Source organism: Eleginops maclovinus, chromosome 14, assembly GCF_036324505.1.
Source record: "Eleginops maclovinus isolate JMC-PN-2008 ecotype Puerto Natales chromosome 14, JC_Emac_rtc_rv5, whole genome shotgun sequence".
Lineage (NCBI taxonomy): Eukaryota > Metazoa > Chordata > Actinopteri > Perciformes > Eleginopidae > Eleginops > Eleginops maclovinus.
The window spans coordinates 14,706,582-14,722,333 of NC_086362.1; the positions used below are offsets into that span (position 1 = coordinate 14,706,582).

The 15,752-nt window shown below is 40.5% G+C and overlaps 1 protein-coding gene across 1 annotated transcript; it reads left to right on the forward strand.

Annotated features, from left to right (window-relative positions):
* The first annotated feature begins 515 nt into the window (after window positions 1–515).
* Window positions 516–15,525, forward strand: LOC134876322 (PC-esterase domain-containing protein 1A-like). Its single transcript, XM_063901314.1, is given in 8 exon segments — window positions 516–591; window positions 5,037–5,116; window positions 5,881–6,113; window positions 11,730–11,880; window positions 13,540–13,764; window positions 13,766–13,793; window positions 14,935–15,015; window positions 15,446–15,525. Coding segments are annotated over 8 exon segments (954 nt in total).
* Window positions 15,526–15,752: the final 227 nt, after the last annotated feature.

Genomic DNA, 15,752 nt, shown 5'->3' on the forward strand with positions numbered 1-15,752 from the left:
CAGGGAATGCAACCCTGTTAATTACTCTAATAATAGTAACAACATCGCACATCAATGCTAATGTAAGCTTAATCTTCAGGAGTTATTGCATTTAAGGACAAACTTAGGTATTTAACTAAAGAAAGATAACTTTGAAATGAGTCAGTTTTTTGATAATATAAGGTGTGGGTGCCATTTTAAATATTTGACATGCAAGTTGTTCACCCAGATAATGGGAATAATATTTCTACGGACATTTTCTAATCCACATTTTGGCATGGATTATTTGAAAATTCATAGGTGGGACAGAAAACGTCCTTTAATTCTGGAATATTCCATATATACATACAATACATTTTGAGTTTGGAGCGAGTTGTATCCAGACATTGAAGTGTCCAAAAGAACAGAGTGAAGACACCTTATTTTAGACCGATGAAAAAAGAGTGCAAAAAGTAAAATATGAAAATAGTTTTACATCTGTTACGAATCCTGTCTTTCCTTCCCAACCACCAGTCCTGTGAGCAGACATTGAGGCCATGGGGACCTTTGTGATGCAGAGTGAAGCCAGGCAGCTGCTACACAACAAGTTCGTGTTGGTTCTTGGGGGCTCAGGTAAGAGACATGAACAGACATTTGTCATTTGTTTAGTTTTTACCAGACAGTGAATCTACTGCTTCACACATTATGTACACCAGGGGTAATCAACAGGTCGATCACGATCGACTGGTCGATCTTCAAAGCCTGCACTGTCGACCCCTAGCATTTTCACATTTTCTAAAAAAAAATGTTCATGCTCTGGTTGGTTGTTTTAACAAGCTTTATAGACCTAGCTCTGGCTTGTTGATTTGAATCACGCACATTTTACAAACTCCAATTGGTTATTTGATATACTGAGGTCTATGAATGGCTGCATGCAATTGTGGGTGGGGTTAAAAAAAAATCATATCCTAACGGTCATCTTGAGAAAGTAGTAACTTTAAACTGTGCCAAGTTCTGCCAACCTTAACTAACAGTTAACATCGATATGGCTGAGGGTCCGGCAAAAAAGGAATCCAAAACGTATTATTTCCACCCGGAATGGGAGCATGAATATCTTTTCACATCAGCAAAAGAGAAGACTATATGCCTCATATGCCAACAGGCGGTAGCCTTGCCAAAACGTGGCAACCTGGAGCGCCATCATGCTAGCACCCAGAGGTGGGACCAAGTCACTGTTTGGCAAGTCCCAAGTAAGTCCCAAGTCTCAGCAGTCAAGTCCAAGTCAAGTCCCAAGTAAAGACAGAGAAGGGCAAGTCGAGTCCAAGTCCAAGTAACACCAAAGCCAAGTCAAGTCCAAGTCCAAGTCCCAAGCTTCTTCGAGTCCTGAACAAGTCATCATGTACTCTTCACTTAATAATGCCATTATCAGACTAACGATCACACAATTTCAACATATCAACCTAATCTTCAGTATTTTTTTATACATACAGATTAAACTATGCATATATTTTATATATCTGTATATACGCATGCGCCCAAAGACCTTCAAAGTATTGTGTGTGAATGGTGGGTTAGAAATGTATGAGCACGGAAGGCACCACTGTCATCCTAAAGTTGGTAAAGCGCCTTGACTAGTGAGGCATGGACTGTGTGGATGCATGTAACTGGCATTGATGCTTCAGTGGATGCCAGTTACAGTAGGTAAACATTTTGCTTAAATCACAAAGAAACCTAATATTTCAATAAAACAATGTTTAATCTGCATAACAATTAAGCAGCATGACTACACACAATGAAAGGTGCTGGGGGTAGGCGCTTGAGAGACAGACAGACAGAGAGAGAGACAGAGTACACCTCCCTAATCTTAGTTATTTGTGTACTGTATGTGAGTGTGTTTGTGTATTTATGTACTGTGTGTGTGTGTGTGTGTGTGTGTGTGTGTGTGTGTGTGTGTGTGTGTGTGTGTGTGTGTGTGTGTGTGTGTGTGTGTGAAAATAAGAAGATGTCTGATGAACTTAAGATGAATAGCATTTGTAAAGTCAACTTTGACAACAGTGTGTTCAACATCTGTGCAGAACTACAACATCTGTGCAACAGAAATCAGTACAGTTGAGAGAAAAATATGGGTACAGTCATCAGGAACATTTATTTTTCTCTGGTTGTGCCTCCAAATGTAAGGGTGTGAGAGAGACGCAGACCAGACGGACAGCTCTCGACTAGGCTTCCCTTCCGTGGCACAATTGCATCTTTTCCGTATATGAAATCCGGCGAAATCGTGAATATTAATGAGGGGAAACCCGGGGATTATCCAATCACGCTGGTTAGGTCCCTGATCCAATCCAAAAAGGCCAAAATCCACCACATGATTGCATTGCTCGCACTTGCCTGCCAGCTCTCTCACCTTGCGGTCTTTGGGGCTTCGCAGGTTCGCATTGCAGGGAAGGATGTCCATGATCAGGAAATTTAGCTTTTGACTCGAGGCATGTCAAGTCATTACAAGTAAAAGAGGCAAAGTCCGAGTCAAGTCTCGAGTTAATAGTATTCAAGTCCAAGTCGAGTCGTAAGTCATGCCGAATTTGATCAAGTCAAGTCTGAAGTCATTAAAATCATGACTCGAGTCTGACTCGAGTCCAAGTCATGTGACTCGAGTCCACATGTCTGCTAGCACCCATGCTAAATTCAAAGACTCATATCCACTCAACAGTGCATTAAGATCAAAAATAATTGATGAACTGAAAAGAGGACTAAAAGCTCAGCAGTCGCTTTTCATCGCGCCTACAGCAAAGAGCAAGGCAGCTACAGAAACGTCCTTCCGAGTTAGCCATATTTTGGCTAAGTACAAAAAAACATTTACGGATGGTTGAGTTGATCAAAGAAGCAATGAGCGTTACAGCTGACGTCTTGTTTGCTGATTTTAAAAACAAAGAGGACATAAAAGCAAGGATAAGAAGTGTACCACTTGGTGCCCCAACTGTAGCCAGACGAGTCGAGTCATTGTCCGAAGATGTATCCCAGCAAGTATTAAAAGACTTATCTTTCTCGGAATACTTTTCAATTCAATTTGACGAGTCTACTGACGCCACAGACACAGCCCAGCTAAGTGTGTTCGTCCAAATGGTTTTCACGGATTTTACTGTCAAGGAGGATGTGGCAGCGGGGTGTGGTTAGGGCGCCGGCTGCTGGAGTGGTAGGAGTGGCTCAGCCGGAGGCCAGATAGCTGATCAGGATCAGGTAAGCAGGCACTGATTAAAGTTGTGGTCGTAACCTGGTTCTGGGCTGTTGCAGTACACTGGGTCCTGATAACTGTCTCCACCTCCCACGCTGGACAAGAGCGACGAGCCAGCAAGAACGTTGTTAACAGGCTGTGTGGAAATAAATATATTTTAGTGGTCCTTCCATCTTTGGGAACCCAGCTGTGAGCCCGAATGCTCACAAGGACTTTCTGGCCCTTATCCAATTGAAAGAAAGAACCAGGGGTGAGGACGTGTACAAGGCATTCAAGGACTTTGTGTGTGAATACAAGATTCCCATTCATAAAATAGTGTGCTTCACAACCGATGGGGCACCGGCGTTGATCGATGTTCATTCAGGATTCGTCGCGTTGTGCAGAAAAGATCCAGACTTTTCACCATTTGTAAACTATCACTGTGTGATACATCAACAGGCATTGGCAGCTAAAGCAATTGACATGTCACATGTAATGAATGTTGTTGTTAAAATAGTGAATTCAATTTGCGCAAAAGCGCTTCAGCACCGTCTATTTAAGTCTTTATTGGACGAACTCGACTCTGCATATGGAGATTTGATCCTTCACGCAGATGTAAGGTGGCTCAGTTGGGGCAAGGTGCTCCAGCGTTTTCTGGATTTGCTGCCAGAGATCATCAGTTTTCTGAAGTCGAGGAACGAGGAGTATGAGAAGCTGTCCAACGATACTTGGTTATTCGACTTGGGGTTCCTTACCGATCTGACCGCAAAACTCAATGACCTTAACCGAGAATTGCAAGGGAAAGACCGAGAGCTTGGCCACATGATTAGCGCAGTGGAGGCATTCAAAGTGAAGCTCAGATTGTGGACCACTCAGTTAAGACATGTGAGGTTGACATACTTCCCAAATCTTGAAAAGGTGTCACAAAACCTCACAGACAAAACCGCTTTTCATCCTGAACAATTCTGCGCCCATTTGAACAAACTGACATCAGAATTTGGTGCTCGATTTGTGAAGATACAAGACATGGGGCAAGTAGTTGGTTTTGTATCAAACCCTTTCCTCAGCATTGTCATTGAACAGCTGTCACTTAAAATGCAGGAGGTGTTTACATTACCTATGGGCGTTGACATGGAGATTATTGAAATGCAAAGCCACATTGAATTGAAGGCCAGAGCAAGAGACCAGGACTTTTGGTCTCTCGTGAGTAGAGAGTGGTATCCACTGATTGTGTCATGCACGCTTAAACTGAAGGCCTACTTTGGCTCCACATACTTATGTGAAATGGCCTTTTCACAAATGAAAATAATAAAATCCAAGTATAGAACTCGTATGACTGACGCACATCTTACTGACTGCCTCAGACTGGCAATCACTAACTATCAACCAGATTTCAAAAGACTCACAGATAATGTGCAGTCACAGCAGTCTCATTAATGTCAGGCTGATATTGTGCATTGAACAGAGAAATTTAATATGGATTGTGTTCATTGAACTGTAGGCTAATATCTGTAAATGTGAATATTATTAATTGAACTGATACTGTGCATAACTGTGTTTTTCTTTGTGTGTATGCATGCACGTACATTCAGCCTGTTGTAACAGACATTGATTGCAAAAATAAATATGAGATGAACAGTCTTACTCCTAAGTGGGTTTTTTGGAAGATATCGGATTGGTAGATCTCAGTTTACAATTTGGAATAAAAAGTGATCTTGGGCTTTTAAAGGTTGGTTACCACTCTCTTTATCTACAGTACACCCTTTTAAATCCCCCACTTCTCGGTTCCTTTTCAAGTCTTTATTCTTAGACTTCTAGGTTTTTCAGCTACTTGATGTGAGTGTAACCCATTGTGTTTGTCTTTTGATTTCAGTGCAGCGCTCCATGTACAAAGACCTGGTTCTGCTGCTTCAGAGGGATAAGTTCTTAACTCTGCCTCAGCTCAAGTCCAAAGTAAATCTTTCCACTCACATGAAACTACACTTACATAAGAAGTCATACTTCACAAACGGCTGTCTTTTGTCGACTCCAATGCTTGCACTTTGTCTGATATCCATTCCTCATTGTGTCTTTATCAGTTAGAAACAAATGATCTGACAATGAGACAATGGCTGCCAGAACAAGCAATACGGTCAAGGATAAGATGAGTGATCATTACGAGGCAAAAAGCTACCAATATCAATTCAATCAGTTTTCCATCTAAGTAGACCACTTAAAGTGTCCTTTAACTCAGGGAAATTCACTTAATGCATTCCAGTTGGGAGTGCATTAAGTGAAACACTAATCAGAATATCAACTTTGAACCAGACCTGCTGACTGTAGAGGACATCAAGGTCGAGGTTTCTTTGAACAATTATACAGAAAGAAAATACATGCAATAGGTTAAAAACATTACTGAAATTGCTCCTCACACATAAGAATCTAAAGGAAAGACGTTCAGATAGCACAGCACATCTATATAAATAAAACTCACAAGCAAGCATAAATTGTAGTAAAGAAATTAAAAAGAACGTACCATTTAATGTGTACAAGTTAGCAAAGAAGTATAACAAATTATTAGAGACCTCTTAATTTGAAACGTGTATGTCGTAATGTAAGACAACAGGGCATTTTGACATACCTTTTTTGCACTGTTGAATATGACTAAGCTCGCGTTACGGAAGAATAAACACAGTTCCCCTGTGCTGGGCATTAAACGTGTCCTGTCTGTGCTGCAGGGGGAGTTTTCGTTTGAGCAGGACCTCCTGGTGGAGGGAGGTCGACTGGGTCCCGTGACTAATGGCACTGGGTACAGAGAGGTCCGACAGTACCGCTCCAACCACCACCTGCTGAGATTCTACTTCCTGACACGGATCTACTCCCCGTACATGGAGAGCATCCTGGAGGATCTGAGGAAGGGACTCAAACCTGACGTGATCATCGTCTGCTCCTGTGTGTGGGACATCAGCAGGTACCTCTGTTCTACTGATAAACTCTCGCTTAGTAAGTCCTAATTCAAAGAGGGTACACAGAACAGACAATCTATTGTTAAAGCTTAACAAATGATCAGGAAAAAATGATTTGAGATAATTAAATGAGTTAGTTTAAACTTCCAAAACATTTAATATTACTTTAAATGAAAATAGCAAAATGTGACTATTAGTTTTTCTTCTGTAAGAGGTGCCATACCAGTACCAAGAGTGATCCAACCTTATTTATTGCTAGTGTTCACCTGATTGAGCGTCTAACAGAAGTGAAGGAGCGTTAAAGAGGTACCGAAGACTGCTCTTAAACATTATCAGGGATTTAATCTCAGGAATGTGTTTAGGTGTACATGTTGCATTATAAATGAAAGGCTCTATTCAGATATTATTCATTTACATCTAACTGTTTTACAATAGCCTTATAGCACAGAGCTATCCATAAGTACAGTATTCAAGCCACCTCAATGGATCCAATCCATTCAATTGCAGGACAGAACTGCTACACTTTTAAAGGTCCATTGTGTGGAATTCCGGGGACCCATTGGCAGAAAAAAGTCACAAGTTTACCATTTTTTTTTATCAAGTGAAACTTGAATCATTTTGTTTTTGCAATATTGTACCGCCATGTTTGCAGTGTAGTTCTGAACAGACAAACCTACAGCTGGCTCTAGAGAGGCTCGTTAACATTTACAATTTTCTGTGGAGGCTATATGTTCTCTCTATCTTACCCTGCTCCTGTTTAATATGCACCCTTGTGCATTTGCATTGAGGTAACTGTCACAGAAGCAACATTTAATTTGTGTCTGAAACATTCTGTTTGGTCAGAGGACTTTAGTAGGCATGTTAAGTTTCTTGGTTTTTGTGGGCAAAGCAACAACCTTTTGCAAGAAACATATTGTATGAGTTTATAATTATATTATTGTAGAAAAATTCATTAGTTATAAGACAGCAATTTGGTTTAAAAATATGAAATAGAGTATTACATACGCTTTTACAATAACAGTTGACAGGGGCCCTCTTGCTGTGCAGTTAAACATAAATATAACATGAAAGCCTTTCCTTTCATTTCAATAGAAGAGGTAGAACATTTCAGCCTCCTATTTTCCTTCTTATCAAACCTCTTCTTGCACTCATTGTACTCCAAGGTCTCTGGGGCGGCTCCAGCCTCTTCTTCAGTCTCTTTGCAGGGACGTCTAAACCTACAATAGAATAATAAGAATACACTTTTATTTTGATCCATACATGAACAGTGGCCGTGTTCTCAATCACATATTACCATCTAGTGCAGAAGTAGCCTCTCCACTCCTTCAGTGTGGACAGGGTTAAAGGGTGAGATACAGCTCAGAGGATTATGCAGATAAAAGCCACAGAAGCATCTCCCCTCTAGGGATTTGGTCTGGAGGAGAGCAAAGTGAGAACAAAGAAATGTGTTCTTTAAAACCAATGGACTGTGCTGGTAGAGCAGTAAATGTAACTGATATAGAGTATCTTCAGATCAGGACTTCTCAGTCTGCTGGAGTCCCACTGAGGCACGGGGTCAGACTGCCTCATCCTCCTCCTCTCAACCCTCAGAACACACTGCAGTCAAACTGCTGCTGTCTGGGAACCGGCTCTAGATCTTTTTGTATTTCGCTGCTGCAACGTGAAAAATGTCCCAGTTTGGGATAGATAAATGATCTGATTCTGATTCTGATAGATGCTCAGTCAGTGCACCTTCATCACCCGTAGAAAAACATTAGAACACATTTCAGCAAAACCTTACTTTAGTTATTGAAGTGTGTATGAATTTGATTCTGGAGCTTCAAGATCACCATCTTATAGAAACCAATACCTTCCTGTGTCCTTGACTATGCTGCCTTAAATACAACATGTCTTTAGCACTGTGACTTCAAACCTGACAGTTTACTCAGGAATTATGGGAGGGAAATATGGCCAAACTCTTCTATAAGATAAGATGCACCTTTATTGATCCCTGTAGGGAAATTCTGACGTGATGTGAGCAACAAAATAAGAGAGAAACACAGATAGTACGGAGGAGAATGCGCACAAGGATTACAAAGGTTGAGAGAAAAATATCCCTGTATAGGTCATTGATATCATGGTAACACTTAACAGGGCTATATAGGTCAGATCTGGTGTTTCCCATTGCCACATACAGACAACATGCCCAAGCCTCATGAATGTCATTTAATCAACAGGAGAACCAAGGACTGTGAGATGAATGTTGCACCTCCTGCTCCGACTGGGACAAGAAAAGGTTCCTCTTTTGCATACAGAAACTGATGATCTTTACAAGTTGCAGTTTGCACCGGAGGGAGGGGATAGGTCCTTAAGATGTTAAAACGAGATCTGCAATGGGAGCAGGCAGGGCGCTTCACAACTGTCCCATCCTTATTTGACTCCAACCATGTAGTCCTTTTTCTTCTCAAAATGAATTGATGAGTTTTAAAAAATGTGTGAACTTTAAAAAAAAAATCCAAAAAAAGTGTGTATTCACTTTAAGTAGTTCTATTCAGAATAAACCCATCATGGTATTTAATTGCAGAGAGTAATCTCACCTCAAGGTATCACACGTTTAAGGACTCGGCCACCAAATGAAACCACCCAAAGAAAAGTGCCCTATCCTTTGCATCAGAAAAAGAATTGGCTCGCAGCTGGTGTGGTGGGGCAGCTTATGCTTTAGGCACTGACATATTATTTTAAAGCAGCTTTCAAGAGCCCCGTGCTACTTATGCAGCTTTGCCACGCTTTAGTGTTCTCCCTAAAGACACAACACAGCAATTATTATAATTATAATAAAGATATGTTTGGGCCATTTACCTTTTTTTTGTAGAACTGCCAAAGAGACAGAAGGAGGTAGAGAGGGGTCGTAGGTCGGATTAGATCTGAGGACGCTGTTGTAAGAAACTCATTTATATTACAATATTGTCACTTTTTGTAAACTTCTCTATTCTCCTTTTGTTCTGTTCCCTTACGGGTAGCTGTCATGTCAAGACACTTGAATGTATTCCAGCTGTATGTTGTATAGAACTGACTCACAAAGCCAGCAGCAAGGTGCATTGTGGGGGCTTTTGCATGGGTAACATGTCATAGACTCTTCATTATGTCTGTGCCAGGTAGATTTGTCCATCCAGTGCAGGTCATAACCCCAGCTCTATGAGATTGAGATTAAAAGCGTTAATGCTCTCCTACGGTTTTTCTCTGTGTTGTGCACTTCCCACAGTCTTCATTAATAGTAAAAAAAAGGATTGCTTGGAAATGGTTTAAAGCCGATGTCTGCCCTTTTGCATCTGCCCTCATGTTTCTCCCACTCACAAAATAGCATTGTAAGTAATTAATTATTCAGCCATATTTTCAGATCTGAAAGCATTACAGATGACATTTAGACTTAATGTAGTTAACCTTTAAGAAATGAGATGCAAAAGAAACAATATAAATATTATTGACATCCTTCAAATGCTACGCTAGTTAGTAAATAGTGTTTATGAAGTCACCTGATAGTATTTGAAGAGCTGAAAGAGGCTCACAGTTTGACGAGGAAGCTGCCTCTCTGTAATGTGTAGAAACCTTGGTTGCTCTGGTCCAAGTGGTCTTTCTGAGGACTTATGTTAGCTGCTGTTTATTGAATTGAACTGCCAAGTCATTCTTTGAAAATATTTTAAATTCTCTGCTTCCAGGTTAGCTAGGCGAAGCAGTAGAACATTGCATTTTTTGCTCCAGGCAGACATTTTAAAGTTGTCTGACTGCTTCAGCCTTCAGCACTCACTTCTGCACACTAAATACATCTCCTGTGCAGTGTCTGCTTTGAGAATCACACCTGCCACTGCATATCCTGTTCCTTGTCTTTGTTTGCTGTGGATTTCATTAAGGTTGAGCCTTGTTTGGCTCAGACGCAGTGAAAGGGAGATGAGTGTGTAATTAAATATATACAGTGTGCAGGCACACTGAATGGGATGGCTCGAGCAGCTGCCACCGAAATCAAGTGGCTACTCCACAAGATTGCCTCATTGCTACTGTGTATTCAGACCCCTTTCTCAAATTTCCTCCTGTTGATGCCAGTGTGTGAAATAAGATGTACTGAAGGTCACGGAACATTTCAACCGTTTTGGTTCCACTTCTGATATAGATTGCTTTAGAATTGTTTGAATTGACCAAGTGGTACTAGACAGTAGAAATATGGAATATTAAGATTCATTAGAGCTGCACTTTTTAAGTTTTCTAGTCATGCATTTGTAATATAAGCTGTGTTTTGGTTATTCCGTTTTAAAAGGTTCAAAGTGCAATTTTGTAGAACCTTTTGCCTGACGTATTTGCTGGCCCTTCCTATGCTATCTTATGTCTCATAAGTTGTTGTGTTGACACCGTTTGTAATACAGATTTGGTGGTTAACTTATCTATTTTTGACTACTCATGAATTTAAAAAAACAATTCTTCTAATAAGAAACCAAGCCCTTGAAAAACAACATTCACAACATTGACCTGCTTCTCAAGGATTTAAGAGAAGACTTACCCAGTGCTTCCCATCCCTTTTTCTCTAATCTTTCTCACTGCCTGAATCTTTGCTCAGTGCCTTCCACAGGAAGTTGGAATCAATTACGCATATTTGCTTTACCAGTATCATAGTATTTAGCCAAAGCATTGAAATGGAAATTCCTGGATTTATTTAGAACATTCATAAATGGTTCATGGTTCAGGCAGTCAACTCAAGCACTAATGATACATTCGCACATACCCCCTCATGCCGTTCTTACAACCAACCAAACAGTCTCCTCAACGGATCTGCCTCCATCTTCATGGTTAATACTGCTTCTGCTGCTACTCAACGTTGCCGCTGTTTACCTGCCCCCCCAACACCCCAGGGGGGTTCGTTATCTAATCATCACTCGGTGTTCTATGTACATCTGTGGAGTGATGAGGCCGAGCCTAGACGCCAAACTCAAACTATATGCTGCTTCTAATAAACACATCAAGAAACACTATATTTATGGCTGCCTCTTGTCCTATCTGCTGTTCTTACACAGCCCTGCCTCTGTAAGTGGGAAATAAACAGTGGCTGAGACTCAACCCCAACACTATAGCTTACTTCATCTTGAAATCCAGAACATATCTCACTATGGAATGGATTGTGCAACAATATGAATGATTTAGTGATCCTCTGACTTTCTTCTAGCTGAACTATGAGTTTCAACCTCTGGTCATTTATTTAAATATCCCATCATCTTTTTGATGGACGGTCATGAAATATACCTTGATATAACCTCTCAACCACCTCAGGAGCCATGATTAGGTCAAAATGCATTCATGTTTCCCCCTTTTCTTTTTCAAACTACACGATCATCATGTCAACATTTCTACCAAATATATGCAAAACTATGTCCTGTTCAGGTCAGTAATAATCATATGGTTTAAAAGTGTGTAGATGTTTAGCACACTGCACAACATTGGTCATATGTCACTTTCATTAATAGCAATATTATTTAAATATTATTAATATCTACATTTGACCTGTCCTAGTTGGAAAATGAGAAGTTAACAATGAAAATCTAAGCATGGCAGTTCCATTTTCACTCATCTACTTTTCACATGGTTATTTTTAATGTCAGGTATGGCCCTGAGTGTCTCGAGCAGTATAAAGAGAACCTCCACAGATTCTTCAGCCAGATTAAAACGCTCGTTGGCCGTGACTGTCTCATGCTGTGGACTCTGGCCATGCCGCTCGCCAAGAAAATCAAGGGTGGATTCTTGGTGCCTGAAGTGAGTATCTCTCCGCTGCAGGTTTCCTTTCAAAAGCAATCACTAGCCCAGCTGATTTCATCCAGAGGGCAGGGAAATGAGCAGCCTCATATTAGTATTGTGGAATTAGACTAGCTGCAGAGATCAAGCAGAAAAACCATCCCACCCGTCACATTTTCCCATTGGCCTAAACCTTTGATCTTAATCTGAGACCACAGTACATTTTCACAGCTGTGGGTTCTGAGTGTGATAATCTGTCAATATCACACTCGCCCTGACAGAATACATATCTTTTATGCAACTGAACAACATGTCAACCTTTTTACAGACATTTGTTTATGCTGACTCAAACTAAATACTAAATTCCTCCTGTTTCCTAATGCTAAAACCAGCAAAGAATTCCATCAGAATTTAGTGCAAGCTTTCACTACATTTCTATGATGTCTGAAGGAAAGGAAATACACATGAATGTTTCCATGCAGTACTTTAATGTGAACATTTGCAGTTTGTGCTGGTAATTCTTCCAACAGGTGTCTATGTTACCACAACAGAAGAAGAGGGAACAACAACATTACACTATTCAAGGGCTTAAATAGTGAATGTGAGCAGGTCTGGCTGCTTAGTGGAAGCTTGACAATCAGGGCTTTCCTGCTGCTGCTGAAAAATGATAAAATGATTGGGAACAAAACGATGTACTGAAATTTCTGCTGAAATATGGGAGGGTATTTTTGACATTATTCCTCATAGTTCTATAAATGCTTTAGTTCATTTCAAAGTAGTTCACAGACTCCATTATTCAAAGTCCAGGCTCTGTGTTTTATAACCCAAAACCTCCCTATTATTTGACAAGAGTCTAGAACACTTGGAGTATCCATCACTCCTGGTCCAGCTCGAAGCTAAATCCCCTTCAAACTCTTATATTTGCCTATATATCCAAGTGCATAAATCTAATACTCCAGATCCTTTCCTTGCTCTCTTTGGATCAGTGCCAGCTCACCGTTCCAATAATGAGGGGCGCCATTCATGTCTGTAAACTATTGGCCTTACCGTACAGCAGCGGAAGTCAGAGACATGTCCGTTATTACAGCAGTGGCTCTGGGATATGGGGGGTTCACATTAAGTGCCTGAACATTTTGGGAACACCTATATGATTATTGGGTAACTTGTGATAAGGCTCATGCTTAGATTGGCACCCTATGCACTTGAATAGATAAGACGTTATAATGTAATGCATGTTATACCTTATGCTGGCTTTCTGCCATCCCTTATGCCATTTCATAATTTTTATTCATTTATTTAATTTCCATATGTTCAGTTTTTTTGTATGAACACCATAATTTAATGTTATGTATTCATCCATTCTTATGAAAAGACAGAGGGATGGAAGCTCAATGTAAATGCTTCTTTTACTCTGCTTTTTTGGACTACTGCCTTGCTTTAAACTTGTATTAATGACCTCCAAGTGAGTGTGGAAGGGAATGGGTGGGCTTTTTAACTAAAGTGACAAGATTTACTCAGAAGATATGAGACCAATTCATCAATCTGTGAACCAAATCTTTATACATTCATTTTGTCTCAATAATAAATGTGATGGAATGATCATATGGACTGATTGAGCGGGAATTACTTCCGAACACGGTGTGCAGAACAGCAAGTCACCTAGTGCTGTCATTCCCACAGGTGAGTCACTTGGCTCCCTCGCTGTGTTATGACATCATCGAGGCCAACTTCTACAGCAGTTACCTGGCGGATGCGTACGGCTTGGACGTCCTCGACCTGCACTTCCACTTCCGCTTCAGCCTTCAGCACCGCATGCCGGATGGCATCCACTGGGACGCACTGGCCCATCGCCACATCAGCAGCCTGGTGCTGCAGCACGCCGCTAGCGCCTGGGGAGTTGACCTGCACGCCACCCCCCTCTCATCCAGGACGAGGTCAGTTCACACACAGCGGCTGGACTGTTATAGTGAGAGGTGTGACAGGCCTTTGATTTCAGATGAAACATGGTTCAGTCCGGTGTTATGACCTCTTTCCTGCAGCTGACTGATCCTCCAGAAATAAGTGTCACACAACACACAGTATACTTCTTTCATGTACATTGTAATTACTCTGCGTTACAGTGGGAGCTTTTCCTGTCTAGGAACCTGAATACTGTTTAAGATGCTTTTAACCCAACAAAAAAAACAGTACCTTTTATTTCGCAACATGGTTAAAGATGAGATGAAGATAATACACTATTTATAGTGTTGTTGTTTTACCTGAAAAAATGAGTTATCGCACTGATAAGGATGCCCTTTATTTTAGGAACAGCAGCCCTCGCACCATGAGAGAAAAAGACAACACAAGCTGCGGAAAAAACTAATATTTAACTTGCATGATGAAATTTAACAAGAAAGAAAAAAACATTTTGAAAGCACGAGATCAACATCAGCACTAAACACAGCATTTGTCAATAAATGGGCAACAGGAGAAAGCCTCTGTTCAGTATGTGCAGTGCAGTAGTGTGTATCTTAGTGCTATAAGGTGTAAGGTGATCATTCCTACACAGCCTTAATCAAATTACTGTTCTACTCCTGTATCGTTGTAAACATCCACTCCGTCCTTTCTGAAGGTTGGACTGCAGTAAAGCACAGAAGCCAGTTGTGTTTTCATACTGTTGGACTTGAACAATTGTCTGAATGCTTAGTTCTTCAGGGTTACAGAGAAGACTGCATCAAACTTTCTCCCCTTCTCCGTTTGTTACTCACTAATCACACCCCCCCTGGATATTAGGCGACTAATGTTTTTAGTACAGCTGCAGAAAGCAGAGCGGTGTATAATAGATTTCTCTCAATAGTATATATAACAGACCTAAATAACACTCTATTACTTATTTGTAGGCTTTAGTAAATATCTACAAATAACAGAAGATGTTTTTCATAAAACCGTAATACTTCACATAATGACACATACAGGTGTAGGTGTGTGTTGTACAGTGTGTAGGTGTGTGTGTCACAGTGTATCTCTGTACCCTGTGTGTGTATATATATATATATATATATATATATATATACATGTTATTCGTCTTCATTTCAGGACCACTCCAGAGATTTGGCTCCCTCCGATACCAACAGAGTCACAGCTCTGACAGATTTCAGCATGTTCCAACTAACTCAGGTATAAACCCTCTCTGGTTATTATGGTGTAACATAGTGCATGGGTTAGTCTTTGTTAGTATGTTTGTGTATGCAGGAAGAAAGAATACGCAGTTGTATTGCCTGCATTGCAACAGATGTAATGCATTGTTTGGTAAGAAGACAATAGACTCTGAAAACTATGAGGAAGGCAGATGTTCTTCAGTCATCCATTAGAAAAGATTGCACATTAAAGGGAATACTGGTTATGTTTGAAATGGTTTGGAATAATGTATTGTTTTTGGAAGAGAAGGAGATAAGTTATAAACCTTGCATATTTTGTTTGTTTGACAAATAAATCAAGACCAATAAGTATGGCAGGTAATTGTATGCCATAATGTGTGCTCTTGTTGACATGGCTTGTTTCTCTGTTTACACAAGTTTTTTTTACGACTTGTTTTTGCGTGTTGAAGGTAGAGCAGAGACCATCAGACCCCTGCCGCTCACCAATCATCATGCACAGACTGCTGGTCCCCACTATGAAGGTGATTGATGCCCACACTACAATATTCCCACATTTCCTTTATGATTATAGGACGTGAACATACTTGCAGCAACAAGCTTTATGATTTTAAAAGATACAGCAGGTTTAGTTGAGAGGAAGAAGTGAGATTTACTATTTACTTTGCCTCATATAAATACAAAGCAGACTGAGAAACACTTAGGTTTAAGACATTTCTAACTATATGATAGGCTACCGTAAGGGGCGGAACATTTTTA